Here is a 21,905-nt window from a genome sequence, read left to right on the forward strand (position 1 = left end):
CGTGCACGTGTTCAACGTTGGTGCATGAATTTATGAATTCACTCATTGTGTACACCTGTCTGCGTGCATGCCAAATGTATGTCCTACCATCACGTGTGTGTGAGAGAGAGAGACAGCCTTGACATTAAAATAAGAGACAGCAATTTTTTTTCTTTGCACTAACCTTTACTGCTGTGTGTCTGTGCACCAAGGGCGTGACCTGGCTGACTCAGCCAATCGGCATTCCTGGATAGGTGGAAGTGCACCAGCCCTTGTCCACCATCAACAAAGGAGATGAAAGGTAAGAGGGCACAAAACAGGAGAGAGCTTTGAATAAAACCATGAGTGGCCTGTGTATCAATGACTCATCAGGCATAAATCATTACAATGAGAGGGGGAGCTTCTCTATCATACACACACAAACATTAACTTCAAAACAAGTTTGGCAATATATATGCACATGCACACGTAGATACAGCACGTGCACATGCAGATAAACCCAGTTCTCGCTGTCTGCCTGCCTCACTCTCTTTCTCTCTCTGTCACACACACACACACACACACACACACACCCTCTCTCTCTGTCTCTCTCTCCCTCTCTTATACATTTCATAGGTATGTATAACACCCTCCCTCCACCCCTGGCTCCACGCTCCACCCTCAGTCCTAGAGGACAGGCTGGTTGACCCAGGAGGAGGAGGGGATAGTGGGGGAGGGAGGGGGAGGTAAGATCAGCCAGAGCTCAGATTCATTTCTGCTGGTACTGCTGGAGGCACAGCACATTGCAAGAGCATAACGTGACGCACAAGGAGCTGGGACACCCATGGCTATCAAATGGATTACTCTGACAGATACTTGTGAACTTCAACAACACAGCAAGGACAATACATTCAGGAGGCACACAAAGGAGCTGCACAGAGCTTGCAGAACTTGTTTGTCACACTGAGAGAAATAAAAAATTGCCAGGTTTTGATGAAGACACTTTCATTCAGGAGCCAGCTGACAGCAGGCTGAGCGCAGGGACTGAGACTGACAGCACTGAAGATGTGAATGTTTTGAGTGGGAAACTGTTGTAACGCCTGTTGTAACACAGCTGCAAGTGGATCACAAGTAAGTGCCTTTTTATTTACTCTGTGATGATTGTTTGATATGAACACTGACAGTCATATTTACTCTATAAATACTTCCAATAAAAATTGTCCTCTACTCACTGACAACACTTTGTAGCCCGAGGGTTGGAACTTAAACTTGTTCATGTTGCGTGTGAATGGATTTGTTTACTGACCAATGTAGGTCATCTCTCTGATCTACAGGATCTCATGTCCACACGAAACACAAGTATGACACTCAAGTACCGTATTCAGCATTTTGCAAATTATTTTGACTATTATTTTTAACATATTTTTGTCAATCATTAGTAGCAATAATCCTATTCTTCTCATTAGTCTAACATTTATATTGTAACATAATAATGGTAGGTTTTGTTTTTCCAAAAAAGAACCTTAAAAAAGAAAGAAATTTGTTGTCGTTTCATGATAAAACAATATTGAACAAATTATTTTTAAAAAAGTACCATAACAAAAAACAACTGTTTTGGAAAGTGCCACTATGACTGACGTGAATTAACAGTTGATTGTACATTTGGTATTGTTGGAAAAATTTAAATAGACTATTATTAGCATGAAAATAAGTGTTTTTAACAAATGCATTAATGTTTGATAATTACATACAAATTTTCAAGTATTGTCATTTTTTTATGTCAGCTAATTGAATATCACATCGAGTTGATTTGACCAAAAATTGCTACATTAGGCTATGCATTTTGATGAAGCAATATTTACCATGCCTCAACACATCTAATAACTGTAAACACGTTCCGTATGTTCAGTGTGCTTGATTGGAAATGTTTTATGACACAGCCCAATTTAAAAATGTGTGTGGTCCCCTAATTTTTCCCATGGATTAAAAAGCTCAAGGGGAAACTGTCAGGATTCTCATGTGATCTGTTCTCCCCTGTAATGTTAATGGACTGTAATGGTGACGGCTCTGAATGCTTTGTCCCACAGTTATCGAGACGAGAGCAACACACACAGAGAGAAAAGGAAACGCGTGAGAAAGCTTACCATGCACTGACAACAAGGTGAGAGGCAACTGAGACATATACTCACCTTGGGGTGCTCTTCTTTTGTGTGTGTCTGTGAGTGTGTGTGTGTGTGTGTGTGTGTGTGTCTTACCCGGATTTTCAAATCAAAGGTCTTTAGATGATTAAAAGGAGATTTGTGGTCCCAGAGGGGCTGCATGTTTATGGTGCACACAAGCCTGAACTTTCAAAGTTAAATTAATTATTGCCTGAATTGATTTGTATACACAACTAATTACTTAAGATGGAAATTTAAAATATCTGTTAACAGTGAAGCTTTCAGTGAAAGCCTGTATCTCTCTCATCACTGCAGTTTGTCTTGTAAGTAACTAGCAGTGTAACAGCAATTAGACAATTAAAGAAATCTCCCGGGCTTGTCAGCTGGATCAACAAATCACTGTTTGGCAGAATCATCATCGTTTTTTGTGAATGAGAGCAGGAGACTGTTTGTGTCAACTGCAGTGCTTTAAAATGGTTTTTCCGTTACACTTTTCCTCTTTTTGTGTTTGGCACAATCTATATTATGCACAAAATGACTTCCTTGATTGTATTCCCCATCAGGAAAAATCATTATCATCATCATTATCATTACTGTTATTTTCATGGTCAATTGGGTCTGGTCTCTAACAGGGAATCATTTCATCGTGTGGCACGGATCTGACCATATCTGCTACAAAGTCCCCCAGCCTTTATTTTTTAGCTGATGTGGTAACATTGTGGCCCAGTTTCCATTCTTCAGGGGGAATACTGAGAATTTTATATCAGTTGTGTGTCATGAAAATAAAAAAGCCCTGTCTTTGTTTAGGTCACATGCTCGTTGGTAGTGTGCTGGTTAATGATACATAACAAGAACAACAGTCAGTGGTCTTATGCACAGGCTTTATCAGTGCTGATAAGGGGACTTGGACCTTCTTCAACACCAGAGTTGTGTCCACTAGTTCGTGTATTATGAAAATAAACTGGTTCTGATGTTTGTGAATACAAAACTCAGGTAGAACAGCAGCACACACAGCCGAAGTGTGGGCTGGTAATGACTGTATAAGCGTGTGCAATGAGGTGTGGCCCCACATGATTAACATTTAATGGGTTGTTTGGGCAAGACAGTAAAAGAACAAAGTGTTTGCTTTTATTTCTCACATGGGCTGAGGTCCTGAGGCTAGTTATACACACTGAAAGAATAAATCATGGATACAGAGCTGTGAATTAATGAGTACAGCTGGTGCCTCCTCAAATTGAAATGCATAAATATATACAGAGCGTCCACCTGTCATTGAATCGACTCATTCATATGGGGAATATATTTAATATATATGTGAGAGTTCCAATTGGGATCTAATTTACTGATATGTGGGTCTCAAAGAAGAGCGCGTGCTTATATCTGCTTTATCATGCAGATGAAATGCTACGCAGCCTGGTCTGTGGCACCACATGACTCACCCAGACCTTTACTGTGTAAGGATCTATTGACCGGTATGTAAATAAAGACCTCAACCACACAGAGAAAAGCAGCAAAGAATACCAAATTTAAATTATATCACATGGTGTAATCTAATGCTTGATTCATATGTGCATTTTCAGTCTGCTTATGCAGATCAGGCCCAGGCCATTTTTAATCCTGCTGCCAATGTCTATTAATGAGGACAATAATTAAAAATAACAAGCATATCAGAAAAAGTTTCCTCTGTGGCTTTGATCGTAATGACTGGATGTGGCGGATTTGTTAGGACAGAAGGAGAGTGGGAGGATGAATGAGAATAAAAAAAGGAAATAACAGCTGAGGGGAAGAAATAAAAAAAGAGGAAGAAGACCAAATTAGAGTGGGAAATTAGCGACAGGTTGTTTGAGTGCACACTAGGCTACTAATGAGGACACAGAGGTCCTCATTAATCAGATTGGGTCAAATGTGGTCAAAGGGAACTAATCAAGGCACTGACATGCAGACACAAGACAGGCGGGGAGGCGATGGATCTTTCATTGCGTTTGGATTATTGCAGACAGCGCTAATAAGCACCTGTTTGCCTGAGAATGATGCCACCAGCATTTCATGTTAGCTAATGATTAGCTTTAAATCTACCAATCCACATGGTGTCTTTTTATGCAAACAAGGTCATGAAAGAGTAAGAGACGTGCTTCTTTGCCACGAAAGAGATGGCAACAGTAAGGCAATATTTTGACATGCAAATACAAAGTAAGGACGGGAGGTTCAGTGTCCACCTCAAGTTTCTACTATTATTGAAATTTCAATTTCTTGTTAAAAAGTTGTTTCTTATTTGACCATCACCTTAACTTAAAGAGACAGTTCACCCCAAAAAAATAATACATGTTTTTCCTCTGACCTTTGGTGCAATTTATCAATCAAGATTGTTTTGGTGTGACAATTGTTGGAGATTTCGGTCGTAGAAATGTCGGATTTTTTTTTTATTTGAATGGAACTAGGTGGCACTTGGCTTGTGGTGCTCAAAGCACCAAAAATACATTACAAAATCTCAACAGCAGTTCTTTTTCCAGAAATCATGACCCGGTTCTAGCTATATAGCTATGAACTACTCCCACCAACCATATCACCATGCAGAAGAAAGTGTGCATGTACAACCAACTCACCTCGCACCCCTGAGCTAGCTAACGTTACAGCTCAGCTGAGGAGGACGTTATAAATGTTTACATCTTGCACTGTCACAGGCACAAGCCTCTCATCCATGAGTAGACGCACGCTCCCTTTTGCGCAGTGATATAGTGAGTGGGTGTAGTTTGGAAAAAGAAAACAGTTCTTATAAGAAACTGCTCACAATGAGGTCTGTGAGTTATCGGGTCATGATTCATGGAAGACAAGTTAGTATTGAGTTTTTTGGTTTGTTTGTTTTGTTTTTTGGCACTTTGAGCACCACAAGCTGAGTGCAATCTGGATCCATTATATTCAAGAGAAGGCAGACATCTAGATTGCTAAATACCACCAAAGTTAAGAAGAAAGAGATGTTTTTTTTGTTTTATTTTGGGGGTGAATTGCACCTTTAAAGGTCCGTAGCAGTGGATTTGCATCATAACTACCTGTTTTGCAAACCTTGCTTCAGTGTTGTAAAAATATTACATATATTTTGAGTACGGTTCAAGACATCTGTTGTATTGCATTAATTTTCACACAATATGAAACTCTATTAACAGTTCCCAGAAACATGATTGTTAGGTAAACATTCACAATGCAGATCAAGTTTGCATTGATTTTTTTCCCAAGTAGTGTAGACTTCAAATCAATATAATATGCTGAAAGGGCATTATCATGCAACATTAATGCACTGACAGATATTATTAATGCAGACCTGATTTTCACTGTGGCAGATTATGCAAGGTTCATTTTCATATCATACAGAAACTAAATGGAAAACAATGGTAGTTTGATCTACAAACATCAAAAACAAGGAAAAAACCCTCTACAGATAATCCACAAAAAATTCTACACAAATCTACACAACTCTACACAACAAATTAGATGCAAACATACTGGTATTCTCTTTAAGCAAACCCTTTTTGCAGCCCAGTCGCCAGAAGAAAATGTTGGCATTGAACATTCATGCAAGCCAGGTACACATTACGTTTTTATGTTTCATTTGTGTCATATCAGTGTTTCTTTAGTGACTTGGGTTTCTCTGTCGTCAGGATGTGGGGGGGATGGTGAATGATGTGACACTTAGGTCAGGTGGCTACCAAGCTGCTGACCACTGCAGATCCCTGTTCGAGAACATCAAAACCGATTTAGCAAGTTGCAGCTGTGTTGCAGTGGCTATTTAACCTCCAAATGTGGGTGTTTTGTTGTGACCCATTGTTGTTTTTTTCTGCAAGGATTGTGGCAAGAAAAAAAAAACGTATTATCTTAACAAGACATTGCTGCTTTTCTAACAGGTATTGTGCCCGCAAAAAAAGTATTTTAAGCAAAAACATTTATTTTTCCTAGCCATAATAAATGTGTTTTTTTTAGGAAAGGAAGGCAGGAAATATTTACATTATGTGTGCTTATATCAGACAGATTTATGACCAAAGTTTTGTCTTAGTCTCTCTGAACATTTGTCCTATTTACAAAATGACAAAATAAGTCTTTCTGACAAAATAAAACAGCAGTGATGATCTAACCCCAAATATGTGTGACTTTTGGTACTTTACATACTTTAGGATGCTTTAAGAGAACCCTGACATAAACAGATAGTTTTTAGATCTTTGCATTTCTCAAACATGACATAGTTTGTTGAAAGAGGATAACCAAAACATGTGTGAAGAGCAAGAGCAGGGGACTGAGATGTTGAAAGACGTGTATGCCTGATAGCTATAATGTTTTCTTGGGCACTTAAAATACCTGTTTCTGTCATCCCTGAGGCACTGTAGTCTTGTCTGTGCAAAAATGGTATAGGATGGAGAGGATATGAAAATGAATGATTGCATGTTGGTTTGCCTACGGAGAGGAGAGCAAGACAAGAATTGACTCTACCATTAATCAAAGTGAAAGCTCTAAAGTAAAGAGAGGAAGCGACACACTGCTCTAACTACTAAAAGCAGCATCTACAGTCTGTCCAGCACAGAGAGATGGAATAATTTGTGCTTTGCTTTAAGTCGATCAGACAGATGGGAAAGCTGTGCCATGCTTGTGTTATTAAAGAGAGAGCAAGTGAGAATCAATTTTTAGAGACAGTATGTAAAGGAATTAACTGCATCCCGCACAGTTCTGCAGACAGTATTTACTGTCTCTATGTACCCTCAGTTTAAGGAATTTCCTCTGAGGAAAGGAAACATCAGTGCCAGAAATTTTGAGCTATGCGTGGGTCTCCTGTAGTGGAGCCATTGAGCAATTTCAGGACAATCCATCTTGATTTCTTGGATGCACAAGCCATGCAAATGAGACATGAGCATGTTTGGAGAAAATACTTTGTGACCTTGAGGAGTTAAAAAAAACAGGGGTTCATTCAGACTTTATCAGAACAAGACTTAGAGATGGAATAAAGCTTCATCAATCTGTTCAGGAGGAAATGCCTCACGCACTTCCCACCATTACAGATGGTTCTGCCTAAAGGTCAAGGGTGATATTTATATTTATATTTAGGATGATATATTGGCAGAAATGGAAAGTAATAAAAGAAGTATGTTTTCTTTAGTGTATAATCACCTGAAAGTAAGAATCATTGTGTTTTTACTACCTTAGAGTGTATCGTTTATATCTACATAGGGAGCAGATCCTTGTCCACAAAGTCCACCATGTTGTATAGTCATGTTTCTACAGCAGATCCGACTGGATAAAGCAAACACTGGATCTAGAAGGGTTTTTGCATTTGCCATTATAGATAGCAGCCCCACTGTGATTAGCAGCATCTGAAAAATGCAATTTTTATTAAGAGTTATTAAGAGTTATTAAGAGAGTCTCTTATTAAGAGTTTATACCAGTTTAAATGAACAGATCTGTTTGTTTTGAATAGGAAGAGACATCTGCAAATAATTTGGCTGATGGTAAAAACATCATGAACATCTGGATCTTAAGTTATCAAAGAAAAGAGGTGAGCACATGTTAGCAGGTGCTGGGCTAGACAACCAGCGGCAGAGAAACACTGATTTGTAATGTGAAACTGCTTTATTCAGTGTTTTTACCATTTTAAATCAGCAGGTCCAGTTCTTTTAGGGAGGAGACCTCTGCAGATAATTCAGTTCCTGGTAAAAACCTCCTGAACAATGAACACTGGACGAATCCTAACTGGAAGTTCACGCTTGGCAGATAGGAGAAGTTTTAGCTGGTTGCAATCTAAAATCTTCACTGCTAGATGCCCCTGCATCCTACACACTGCTCCCTTAATACCTTTATTTCATTTCATCAAATATAATTTAGGGATCTCTTTTGCATTAGTGTAATACTGTGGCTTAATTTCTTCCTCCTCCCTAAGTCATTACACCTTATCTTCACAGAAGCATACTGGAAAAAGGGACTTCATGTCAGAAGTTTGTCACATGGGCAAATATACATAATGGGATTATATAGTGGGCATAAAGGGCCACAGCAGCACAAAGAATCCTCTCATGAATTGTGTGGTAATTACAGAGAGGGGCACAAGGCTCCTCAGGTCTTGACAAAGAGAGACTAAGAGATTCCTTGATGAAAAGGGGCCCCGTTGTCTAAACCTCTGATGAAAAACTTAAAAAGAAAAAATAATAAACAGATAATAAGGAGGAATATTACTAGCTTTGATCCAAAGGAACTTTAGACAATGACAATATTGAGCAGAACGTTAAAAACTCGCTGCAGGATTAGACTCTGTTTAACCATTTATGGTAGTGAGGTGGTCGCCTTATGTGACAGTGGGGATTCCCTCAAACCAAAGAGACACTGTGTGACTTCAGAGAAATGGTTTCACGGCTCTACCTTCATGCCAGGGTGGAGAGGTCCAGCTGGCCTGTCATGCGTTCATCTGAATACATTCCTCTGGCCAAGCCAGCATGTGACGCTCGACAGTATCTGCCGTGTTATCTCACGCACCCAGCGGTGAGTGCACTATTACAGACAAATTGGCCATTAGGTCCCACTTGAGTAGTGGTAACAAGCTTGTGATGTCTTGTTAGTCATGCTCAGTTGCACAATACTATAACTATTGTTTAACTCGTATTTTTAGAGGTGGAAAGTTTCCAAGTGCCCAGTCAGTGTAACATTTGTATACCTAACCACTCCTACGCATTAGTCAAAATAATCCATCAGAGTGGTGTCAGTCAACACAAACTCTGCAAAACAGAACATAGCTCTCTTTAGAGGTATATTTTACCCATAGAAAATAATGGACACAGCTTCCATGATCTCATCCATTGGTCTTTGGACTGAGTTTTTAGAGACATGAATAGCTGCAGCCATGTCCTGTTTGCAGCCTACACAAAATGTCCCCTAAAAACTACACTCACCACCAGTATAAGACAACCCGCTTATGTGTCGGTTATTTGAACCCTGCTATAATGCCACTTGCATTGACTAAATATGAGGACCAAACCCTAACACATGATTTTCCTTATTCCAGGCATGTCCAAAGTCCAACCTGGGGGCCAATTGTGGCCCACAGATCAATCTGAAACACCCCTTGGGTTGTTGTTCAAAATATACCATATTTGCCTCCACACGTAATTAATTAATAAGGCCAGATCACTTTGCATTTTTACGTTCACCTCATGATGGCGGGACTATCACACAGTTCTTAGACAGCAGAAAATACACAGGAAGAATAAATGTGTTTTCATGAACAGACAACAAACAAGCAAACAAATGGTAACCTGACAGTAGCCATTTACTGCTTGGTAGCAGACATGGCCACAGCAAAGTAGGGGTGTAAGAAAATCCTGATACACTTGAATATCACAATAGTATGTTTTATGATACAGTATTTTCTTTAAAAAAAGTAAGTACAGTTTAAACCCCCGATGGCTAGATAGCAGTGTTCAAATCTGTCGTCAGTCATAAGAGTCTGCCATTCAAACCAAACAACATATATTTAGTTTGCTACAGGAGCTGTGATAAATACAGATCCTACTGTTCTGATTACATTAAAAAAGACATCAAATTTTATGCATATGGTGAAGTGGTATTAATGACAGTTAATTAGATTCAAAAATACCACAATATACCCCCTTTCCTGCAGCACTGCAATATATGCCAATATATATTGAATCACTACCTGTGTCATGGTATGTATTGTATCCCCAGATTCTTGCCAATTCAGAACCCAACAGCAAACACGTGTAAAGGTGACAGCAAATTATTTTTCACTGAAAGATGAAACAGTTGTTTTTGTCTCATTCATATGGGATTTAGAGTTTAGCACTCTGCTAACTTGAATGCGAATAAAATTATTTAATTGTGCATCTCTTTTTCTTCAAAAAATCACTGGATCAAATCTTGATAGTGAGTCAAGATTTATGCTATTTTTGACATCTTTGACATGAGACTCTCATCAACACCCACAATATCATCATAGAGTGCATTTGATAATTTCACACCTATCGTTATTGTAATATGACATGCGTCTGTTTCCACTATTCCTCTCTCCCCCCTCTCTCCCCCACTCTCCCCCTCTCTCCTTTTCTTTCCTTTTTGCCACAATTGTATTTAATTTATTTATGACATCTGTTGCTTGACTGTCTGTCCTGGAAGAAGGATCCCTCATCATCCTCTGCTGCTATTCCAGAGGTTTCTCCCTTTTTTTTTTGCCGTTACAGGGGTTCTTTTTCAGTAGTTTTTCCTTGGGTGATGTGAGGGTCTAAGGGCAGAGGGATATCTTACACTGTAAAGCCCTCTGAGGCAAACCATGTTTTGTGATAATGGGCTCTATAAATAAAATTGACTTGACCTGACTTTCCTTTAAAAAAAAAAAGCTTATAAAATCAATCAAGGATTTGTCTTCTTTGTGCATCAAGCACTTTGATTGGCTGGTAAACATTACAGGAAACAGTAATATAATTTTGCGGGGGTTTAAGCTAAAAATGTAAGTCAATGGGAAAAAGTATTTTTTGGCCCCATGGCATCACATGGCATCACAAGACAGACCCTGATGGTGTAATTCTTTTGGCCTCTATGTAAGATTGGCTTTAAAGCCTGGCACTGTTCCCGGGCGTTTGGGATAGATTCTGTTTTGGAGCCAGCATCAAGTGGCCATCTGATGAACTGCAGTTTTGGGGCATAGATTGCCCTTTTCCACTCTGCCCTCATCACTCTTCTTTCATCTTCCTTTGTTTTTTCTCGAAGACTTTGTTCTATGTGCAGCAGTTTATTTGACCAAGGCCTCCCTCAACATCCCATGACTCTGTTTCTTAAACTGTCATCTCATTCCTATGAGCTTTCTTTTCTTTTGAGCCATTTATTTATGAGCAAAGAAAAACAAACATAAAGTTTATTAGCATTAAAAGAGAGTGTGACTGGGGTAAGAGAAAAGAATGAGAGAGAAGAAAGAGAGGAAGGGGGGAACAAAAACAGAGGAAAGCAGGAATGTATGGGGTAAGCGTGGAATGAGAGCGATTATGAGGTGAAGGAATAAGAGTGGTGGGATCGAGGAGAAAGCTGTCAAATCAACCTTGAGAAAATATGAAAAAAGAAAATAAACTGTTCTGGACTTGCGTCAAACTGAATGAGAAGCCGTTAGAGATACAGACCCCGCAGACTTATTAAAAAATTGGAGACCAAACCAAAAAGACAACAATATTCACATGGCAGCATGATTGGTACAGCCTCAGGCTTTCATTACTACTGTTCAGACTTCATAAAGAAGAAAAGCTATTTATAATATAGTTCTGCATCCTAAATAAGAGGCTGTAGTGTTTTAGCTTCAATTTAAGTGAAACGATGGAAAAAAGATCAGCTGAGAAATTCAAGGGCAAATATAATAAAAGATCAGGCATGACATTGATTTTGTGATCATACAGAACAAGTAAATTGTTTGTTGATGACAAATGTTATTTGGAAGACTGGCCTGCAGGCAGTCACATGACTGTTACCAATTTGTGCAGGGCATAACTTAAACAAAAACAGATTTTATTGACTTTTTACACTTTAACACTTTGTTTACTTTCAGGAATGGAAAGCATCAGTGTGGAAACGGACTGGGATGAGTTAGCCCTCTCCTCTCTGGTCACAACAGGAAGGAGCAACTTCTCCTCCTCGTCCTTGTTTGTCTCTGATCTAAACTCCCTCAACACCTCTCACAGTGGGGGATCCTTGTTCGGGCTCTTCCCTGAGAATGGTTCCACCACCACGCCTCACACCCTGTCACAGCCAAGGACGAGGGACCTGGGCCTCGCCCGAGCGGAGATCGCGGTGCTCGGCGTGGTGCTGGCTCTCACCACTCTGGGGAATAGCTTTGTGCTGTGGGTGCTGCTGAGGAGGAGGAAGCATAATGCACCGATGCACGTGTTCATGGTCAACCTGTGTGTGGCTGACCTGGTGGTGGCCTTGTTTCAGGTCAGTTCACAAGTTACTGGAGACCATTACAGGCACATTAAATATGACAGTGGGCAAAATAACAGACAAACTTCACAACAATACAACCGCTTGGTCAGTTTGTTGCCATAATCATCATGTGAAAAAAGTCAAAAAATATTCTCTTCTGGTGATCTAAAAGGTTCAGAGCTTAAAGATTCTCCTAAAATCATTGTTACATTACAATTAAATGATGAGCTTTTTTTCTTGCTGCATTGTGCAGATTAATTTATGAATCATGCAATTCTGAAAGAACCATCTGGCCTTTTAGTGAGCATTAAAGTTGGTTGTTACATCTGTTAAGGGTGGCACATATTGCAAATTTCTTTTTAACTTGATTGGGCTTTTGTGTAGTTGCATTTTTAACTGTGATTTAAACTATAAATTATAATGTTTTCCTACTTTAATTGCCTAGCAACACACACACACACATACATTTAAAGCCACTAAAATGGCCACTTTGACACGGTACATAAATGATATTGAACTCTGTGCTACTGCACTAAACTGTAAGGTATTTAAGCTGAGTCACGCCTGTATTTGACAGGCCTTGATGTTAATCTATATTTGTCATATTGTCAACAAATCCACTGAAAAGACCAACAGCGTGTCAGCCCAGCTCTCAGTACCGTGAGACTCTTGCCCCTGAGCCCACCAGTTCCTGCTGAAGATGTAAATCTTTAACTTTAACAGCATACACAGATTTAAAGACCACCCTGAGTGTCAGTTTTTAACCATGTTAACATGTTTGTAGAGTGTTTTTATATGTTACCAGACATATCATGAGTGAAATATGCACTCAACACCATGGCTGAACTACTGTGTACCAGTGACAGTCTCAAAAAGAGAGAATCTCACTTCCAGAAATTGTTATGTCACAGATCTAACAAACCACTCCTGTCATGAAATTAAGCCATGAAAGTAAACTACTCCCAAGAGCAGCTATTTACAAATTAAGTGTCATTTTCACCTTAACTTGTCAGAGCTGGTGATGATCTAACATTAACATTTCTGTGTTTGATGTTGGAGGTGAGCAGGTACGCTCAAACTGCAGTGGCTGAGGGGTGCAACTAATTTGTATATTCACTGATCTGCACATACAAAATGAGGCAAAGGTGTAGAGTTAAGCCATTTATGGCAAGACAGTTTTTTTTTCATCTTTTAAATATGCAATTTTGAAGAACAGAGATGATTTTTTAGGGGTTCAGTCGATAACTGGGGAGATTTTTTAAAGTCTCTGTTACCAAGCAAAACAGCTGGGCTCTGTGGTTTTCAGCAACGTTACTCAAACAGGAGTAAAAAGTGAATTTTCAGCAGAGTGTTTAGCTCAGCAGGATGGAGTATGTGGGCAAAATAAACTACAGTGCCCATGTTCATGGTAATGACAGAACATCTCACCCAGTGTAACAATGTGGCTCATTAGTTTGTTTTTGGACAATAATGACGGCACAGAGAGATACGCTATATCAGGTTTTGGCGACGCGGTCGTGACTTGTTAAGGCTTATTAATCTCCCTTTATGTATGATAGGTCTGTTTCAAATGTTGTTAACATCTTCATACTTGAATGCATGCTTCATGACAGCAAAGCAAAGACACAGCCAACTAATGCAGCAATGAGGTGATGGTGGAGGAAGATCTTATATTGTACTTTAAATTGAAGCAGAATTGTAGATGGTGGAGGTCTGTGCAGCCATTATATACATCCTGACATGTGGACAAAGAATTATTTTACTAATTGCACTTTGTATTACTATATATTATTACATATTACCGATTTGTTACGCTCCGCCATTACTTAAATTTCTTTATTGTTTCCTTTGGTCATATCACGCTTGAACTATGAACTACAGTATCCCTGGTGATACTGCTCTTTAAGCGCTTAGAAAACGTGCACAAATACGGACAAATTGAATGTCAAGTACAATCATTGTTGGTTTTAGTCTATTCATGGGATTTGTTAAAAATAACAAGAATATGAAACATCACCAGACTTTTCCCTAAGTGTTTGTCTTCTACATTTCTAAAGACCAAACTAGAAAATACACACCACTACTCTAGGAGCCACATTTACATAAATAAACAGTTTCTTTTCTTATCTGTCCAGGTTCTTCCTCAGCTAATATGGGACATTACAGAGAGGTTCCAGGGGCCTGACCTTCTCTGCCGGTCCGTCAAGTACTTGCAGATTGTGGGCATGTTTGCCTCCTCCTACATGATAGTTGCTATGACAGTGGATCGGCACCAGGCCATCTGTTGCCCGTTGCAGGCCTACCGAGGGGGAGCAATGTCTCGCTGGAACACCCCTGTCATGGTGGCCTGGGGCTTGGCGCTAGTCCTGAGCATACCACAGGTAGGGGGGGGATGAACACACATGCAAACACACACAAAAACACATGGTGAAATAGGAAATGAGAACTCAGTGGGTGTTCACACCCTGATTTCTACAGTAGAACTCAAGATGTTGCTCTATTTTTAGCTCAGTGAGGTCACTGCAGTTCAGCTGAAGGACGTGGAAACTGACAGTCGTGTCTGCGGGTGTGCTGACCACCCTCCTTGTGTTCTGTCTGTCAGGTATTCATCTTCTCTCGCTCAGAAGTGGCTCCGGGAGAGTTTGAGTGCTGGGGTCACTTTGCTGAGCCGTGGGGGCTGAAGGCCTACGTCACCTGGATGACCGTGGCTGTCTTCCTCCTGCCCGCGCTCATCATTACCATCTGTCAGGTAATACAGGTTGTACTGGCTCGGCTCTCTGTCTTAGCACCGCCCACAACCACCGTTGACTAGGATTACATGCTGAAAGCAACATTACCCGATAATGAAGCGTGTGGCATGAATGAAATTCTGTTTTGTCTTCACTTAGGGTGCATTTGGCAGGCATTGTTTGATAACCCGTGGGGGACCATGGTTGGTGTTATGTAGCATCCCATGGTGGACAGGCATTCTGGGCTGCCTCCCATCAGCCCTGCTGCTCTATTTAGGGAAAGATATTTCCAGGGTCCAGCTATTTCCACTAATTAACACAACACTTGAAGACCACTGCTGAGACGGCTGCTCAGAAAATGTGCCCACTCTGAGAACCTCCCGCCAGGAAGTGGAATGTACCAGATCTCAGCCAAACATAGAATCCCTGACCTTTTTTATTATCAGATTTCAAATCAAAAGGTCTCTTTAGACACATTTTTAAGATGTATGAGGCTGCTTTGCAGAATTAAATCACTCTGAAAGTTTCCAGTGTTTAAATCGTGCCCTCATAAAGCTGTTTTTAAAAATAAAAGGTGGCATAAGAGCAACAATTGGCACTAAAAACCCCTAAAATCTGTAAAAATAAACTACAAATAGCTATATGAATAAATATTAATCACTTAGTATTATTAGATTTCAAATAACTGTTTTTGTTTCCAAGGATAGCGTGAAGAATCATTTTGCAGCGGTAAAATTTTATGGTAGCTCCTTTGATTGGAGTGGAAGAGTGGCGCTAATGCATAAAAATGTCTGACGCTGGTTTATAGCTGCCGATGAAGGCCAACACTCTCTCTTTCCTTTCAAATTTCCTCTCACTGTTAAAAGCCAAAATGTAAACAAGAGCAGAACCAAGAATCTGAATCAAATAGAAAAATGCAATCCTCAGGCAATTCTGTTTGTGAATGATGGAATGTCTCGTTTCCTGCTAATTTCTTCAAAATGATTATTTTTTCAGATAAGAATCTTCCGAGAGATTCACAATAACATCTATCTGAAGTCTGAGAGGATGGTGATGGCTGAGCTGAAGAAGAATGAAATCTTCTTCCGCTTTCACAGCTTCAAGAAAGAGGACGAGCGGGCTAGGGAAAGGGGGAGACGGGCGTCCGGAGGAGGGGTCAGGGACAGCAGAGGTGGAACGCTCCTAAAGGGAGTGAATAACAACCCTCACAATAACATCCATAACAGCCAAGAATGTTACGACTACGTCCCATCCGCTATCCAGTATAGCAATTGCCGTGGTGAACATGTGACATCACAGACACAGCAGCAAACACTAAACAATTCAGATTGCCATGACTCCTACACGCCCTACGAGCTGGCCTCAGGGTCACCCCGTTGCTCCCTTGACTACGCCCCCCCTCCTCCTCCAGCCACTCCACCTCCAAGCATCACTAAAGCCATGTCGAAAACTGTGAGGATGACACTAGTGATCGTGCTGGTTTATACCATCTGCTGGTCACCTTTCTTCATCGTGCAGCTTTGGGCTGCCTGGGATCCCAACCCCCCAGACCAAGGTCAGTCACATACACGCTTTTTACATGTAGGGCCACTACGGAGTCCCTTTGCATTTTTACACAGAACTGAACGGTGGCATCATGCTGCTCTAGTGTGTGAGTTTAGACAGCATGCTGGCATCGTGGAAGCTAAACAGGCATTACAGTGATGATGTTTAACACAACAGTGTTGGCCACTAGTGTGACATATTACATGCATATTGGCAAAACATAATGTGGCAACAATAATAATTTATTCTTACTGTTATACGATGGCTGATCTCCTCCTCTGCTCGGAGGGTAAGAAGCTCCCAAACCTCTAGGTTTTCCCAATTTGCTGACATTTTCGGCCACTGTTCTTCCTCTTTGAATAGCCACTAACTGCTGTCACACCCATCCAGCCCACAGTCCTGTCCTGCTAGCTGTTCCTTTTACACAGGCCGTGTCTCGGCACTGTAAATACGTCCGCTGCTGGCTTAAAAGCAAGACAACTTTGTCACCCAATTTCGTGATAGTACCTTTTATACAGAGTGGCAAGGCAAAATAACGGCATGTTGTCTCCTTGAACAGGCAGTGTAAAAGGGACTCATGACACAACATTGCATCATTCACATATGTGTGCAATTACCTTAAAAAAGCAAAAACAGACATCAATTTATTGCCAATGAATCACTTAAGTTGTTTTTCTCAGGTGGATTGATCCTCATTAGCCAAGATTATCCATTTAACTGCCCTAAATGTGCAACCCCAACTTGTTTTTCACCATAAACAGCCAGAAAACAAAAGCTAAACGATCGGTTAATAGCAACAACCTTCAATCAGTTCTGTTGTCCAGTGCAGTGAGTCTACACGCTCACTCATTATTCCAAAGATGCCTTGCTCCAGCTAAGATGTGGCAAATGTGAGTGAAATACAAGGTCGAAAACAATGTTTGTTTTGACCCATGTCCAGAAACCCCTGGATGACATTGCTGGCCTCTGTACATTTTGGCACACAAACAGCATCTGTTGATGTTCTTACTGGCAGCCAGTGATGAAGCAAGTAAGGTTTGTGCAGCCCTAGGTTGTGGCTGATAGTATGGACTGGGTGGGTGTTCTCTGATCTGACGTTAAAGACAAACATCAGAGGCCTGTAAATAACCTGTTTGTATCCCCTGCTGGTTTTGCAACATGGCCAGATGTTGACATGTGATCAACAATGATCCGTGCCAGCAGTTTGCACACACAGTCGAAATCACAAGCAGACCTACAGAGAAAGGCTCGTAAATACACACACAGAAGCTCACTTGTATATACAAAGTGTGCGCATACAAGTGCATATACACATGAATGACTCCTCACTGACACGCAGACACACACACACACACACACACACACACTCACACAAACAGCTGATTATTATCAACTTTGTATTGTGAAATAAAGTTTTTGCTTATGTATTGCGCTCAAGCACTTTTGTTATTACATAAAATACTTATTAATAGCAGTGGGAAAAAACTGAAAAAGGAACTATGCAGGATTTTTGTTCCACTGGTATATTTTGGGCTCCTGAAGGAAATTAAATGAAAAACAATAATCATCAGTGGTTTACATTCAAACTGAATAGACGTTGCACATATTTCTGTTTGTTTCCTAATAGCGAATAGAACAATGTAAACCTTTTGTCTTGGTTTTACATGAGAAGATTGACATTTTCATGTGGCTACTTGTACAAGCATTTGTATGCGCACTTGTTTTATAGTGCATGTGTGTGTTTCTGTGTGCCCTCAGCAGGGGTGGCCTTCACCATCCTGATGTTACTGGCCAGTCTGAACTCATGCACCAACCCGTGGATCTACACAGCTTTCTCCAGCAGCGTGTCCAGAGAGCTACAGAACCTGCTGCACTGTCAGTCACGATCTGGCCGCAGGGGCTCCCTGCCTGACGACTCCACCACCACACACACCTCCACCACCAAGGACAGTCTGTACTGACACAGACTGATGAGACAGAAACGGACATATTTGAAAAGACATGCACGGATGCACATGGGCCCGTTGCAAGGACGTGATGTAGCACACGACTGCCACCACCACCTCCAGCAAAGCCTGAGAGCAGAGCACGTTGACCTCTACCAGATGTTTCCAACAACAAAGGACAGCTGTACTGTCAACAGGACCTCTATCTGTAATCACTGGTCCTCTCCACCCCAGAGAGCGGAAGGGTGTCATTGAGGATGTCAACACCATTTGATGAGGGAACTGTGGAATATACAGTGACAGCATCTGCAGTGCAAAATGGCCTTGAAATTGAAGAGGTTTTCACGTCAGCTGCGGATAGGTCCCTGCACATTGATTCATATAAGGAAAAACTCTTTCCCTGGTCAGACAGAGCCGAGCAGCAGGAATGCAAGGGGTGGATCACTGCATTAATAGCCTTACAGCACGCCTAATGTACAAAGCAGCAGACAAAGCTATGGGTGTAGAGAAAACAAAGCAGCAGGCTGAGGGAAAGAGAGAGAGAGACATTTACAGACAGCAGGAGAGAGCGAGACTGCTGCTGGACTGAGAACAGACAGGGGATGACATGGATGTTACAGCTGCAGGAGCAGCCCTAAGAAGGCTGTAGTAGAAATCTAATAATGTGAACAAACGTTGTTGAATTAAAGAAAGTGGATTAGAGGCGGATGCTTGAGGCTGAATTCATATTTGCTCAAGAGGAATCCATTTCCAAGGAAAAAGAGTGATTAGCAAGATGGACGGAGACTCACTCATGAGGGCGGTGCGGTAGAGTCGACGCACTGCCCCACGTGGATTAATGCAGACGGAAACACACACACACGCACACACACACACACACACACACACACACACACACACACACACACACACAGAAGTGACAGGAGGAGGATTAAACCTAGAAGAATACAAATGAACAATCCAGATTTCCGCAACCAACCGGGACACAATTATGTGATTGTATTTTGTACAAACACAGCATACGAGGTACATAAAATTACTTTCCTGTCATGCTCTCCTGAATGTGTGAAACAAGATGCAAAAGCCATAGGAAGGAAACAAATAGCATTCCACGCACAGTGATGAACAATGTAAAATATATTTATTAAAAATGTAAGGCACATTAGATATTATTACATTGTGTGTAAGATAATTGTTGAATGTGTTGTAGAAAACAAGGGGATATCAAACCAAAGATTTTTTTTCTACTGCAGAATCGATTCAGGTCTTAACAGTTATTACATAGCTTCAACGGATAAGACAAATAGAGTGCTGCAGGAAAGTTTATGTGTAGGTCAACCAGGTCCCAGGAAGTGCGCCAGGCCTGAAAGCCAATTCCCGTAGTGGCCAAACAGTGACAGTACAACTCCTGAGTCTGTCAGGTGATGCCACTGGGCCCAAAAAGACATTTTCTCATAGACTGACATTGTGGAAAAAGACATCTGTCAGTCACTGACTATATATATTTTTTTTTTACCTCTGCATTAAATAATTACATTATCAGAATTTGATCAATTTGGTCAAATATCATTAGGAATGTCTGAAAGTGCTGCACACTTAAATGATTTAATTCTTATTCAAGTTAGTGAAGCGCTAAACTGGAAATAGCCAGCTCGGCTGGCATAAGTCTCTAGTGTGCTTGCTCTGTGGGCCCAGCGATGCAGAAGCAGCACCGATCACCAAGGTAACTTCAAAGTATGAAAATTGAGATTTTTTTTTCATGCGCTACTGAGCAAATTTCATGGGACTAAGGGGGTCCCATCTTCAGCGCTATATCCAGCCAACACACAGTTAGCATCGTCCTGGTTCCTTTGACAAAAAGCCAATGGGATTTTTCCATTGGACTTTGGACTAATTCAGAAAATAAACTCTGCAGCAAACAAAAGTTTATGATACTTAGACCGTTTGTTCAGAAAGATAATCTTCACATGTGAACTATTTTTATGATTTTTGAATTGTGACTTCAATTGCCATAAGTATAAAGCTAATGTTAGGCTTTAAAGAAACTACGCCACATGACACGCATGACTTCAACCTCACCACCACCATGAGGCTGTAAAGCCGTGCTGGGCATAATGATATTCTGTAGTCTCATTTAGCCTTTTTGTTAGCAACCGCCTTTTAAGATACATGAAAGGTTCAAAATTCACAAGAGAGGTATTTACTGATGTATTTTATTTCATAGAACAAAAATTGAAAGTCTCTTAATATTGTGTTAACTGCAGACTTTATTTTAGGCATCTAACCAAAAAACCCATTCAAAAAACCCACTGACTTCAAGACAAGGGAACTGGAAGTGCTAAATTTGAACTAATTTCTGGGTTTCAGGACTCATTCCTGCAGCACTCTAGGTGCAAAGAAAAACTACTGCACATCATTTAGACTGCACGTCAGTCAAGAAAAACTCCAAGTCTTTGGTGAAAATACTCCAGTCAAACCAAGTGCCTATAATGTCAGTAGACATTTTCAGAGGGGCCTCCCTCACTGGATTAATCTCTGAATGATGTCAGCCATGTTATTCTTAGACAGAGCTACTGTACCACCACAGCAGGAGTCATTGGTTATATCACACCATGAGCCATGCATTCTTTTATCTTTTTATTTATTGTTGTATAAATGAAAATATACACATACATTTATATATACAGTATATATATTATCAGTTTCTGGTACTGCCTTTTGTTCATGTACAGTTTTTATATTACATTTCTTCTGCGTATAGAGTAATGTATTATGCCCTTCAACTGCATGACAGACAAAAGAGTAATGCTTTTTTTTATATAAAAGTATGATTATATAAGCTGCTGTACATACATAGATGTGATAACTTTGTGTGTATAAAATAAGAGACGAATTTATTATATGTGGTCAAACTGTTTCATTTCCTACAAGATGTTACTAAATAGTGTTTTACAAAAAAAATTGCTGTACACTCATGTTGAGCCAGTTCAGCACATCCTTGTTTCATAAGAGAGCAGGGTCAGGCGAGTCTTCAGGACAATACTTGGATGCTTTTAAGGTGTCTCAGGAGTGCTTGTCTGGGTCAAAAGGAGAAGCCTCACCTTTTCCTCTGTGCGGCCAGAGTGTGCATTTGTTCCCCAGACGTGAGCCTGCGCTTTGATTCTCTGCCAAATGAAAGGCCGTGGCAACAACGTCCCGCGTCTCACTTTGTTATATCAGGAAATAGATGAACTTCTCCCAAACCCTCGGGGTGTTCATGTATTTTCCTCTTCCTGCCAGGAAGTTGAAAGGTCAGAGGATGACTCCTCTCAGCTGACGGGGCCAGATTTCAGATCCATCCAGCCTTTCAGATTGACGGGTGAGGCCCAACACACTTTGGTTGTGCATTATACTGCCTGTACGTCCATTAGTGTGCATTACAAGAGCTAAATAATGAATGTTCTCCAATAAATTGCACAAATACCCATTAAAATCCGACTCATTGTTGCAGGGAATTTCTCGGTGACTCTGTCTTTTTTCCTGAGGAGAGCAAATCTGACAGTAGCTATTATCACTCCAACCACAATCTCCCCCCTTGTCAGAGCACATGATAGATGGTCTCTAGGGTAGGTCACTGCGTTTTT

General features: G+C 40.6%; 1 protein-coding gene across 2 annotated transcripts; it reads left to right on the top strand.

Annotated features, from left to right (window-relative positions):
• The first annotated feature begins 748 nt into the window (after window positions 1-748).
• Window positions 749-21,776, top strand: avpr2aa (arginine vasopressin receptor 2a, duplicate a). 2 transcript variants are annotated; one of them, XM_042492283.2, is made up of 7 exons: window positions 749-1,089; window positions 2,046-2,119; window positions 11,689-12,074; window positions 14,198-14,443; window positions 14,665-14,811; window positions 15,788-16,346; window positions 18,095-21,776. In XM_042492283.2, the coding sequence occupies exons 3-7, from the start codon at window positions 11,691-11,693 to the stop codon at window positions 18,295-18,297; spliced, it is 1,539 nt and encodes a 512-aa protein (XP_042348217.1). In that variant the 5' UTR covers window positions 749-1,089; window positions 2,046-2,119; window positions 11,689-11,690; the 3' UTR covers window positions 18,298-21,776. The 2 variants fall into 2 exon arrangements, with proteins under 2 accessions (XP_042348217.1, XP_042348218.1); XM_042492284.2 differs by having other exon boundaries at window positions 18,098-21,776.
• Window positions 21,777-21,905: the final 129 nt, after the last annotated feature.

This window comes from Plectropomus leopardus, chromosome 9 (assembly GCF_026936395.1).
Source record: "Plectropomus leopardus strain MGB_pleo_1.0 chromosome 9, ASM2693639v1, whole genome shotgun sequence".
Classification (NCBI taxonomy): Eukaryota; Metazoa; Chordata; class Actinopteri; order Perciformes; family Serranidae; genus Plectropomus; species Plectropomus leopardus.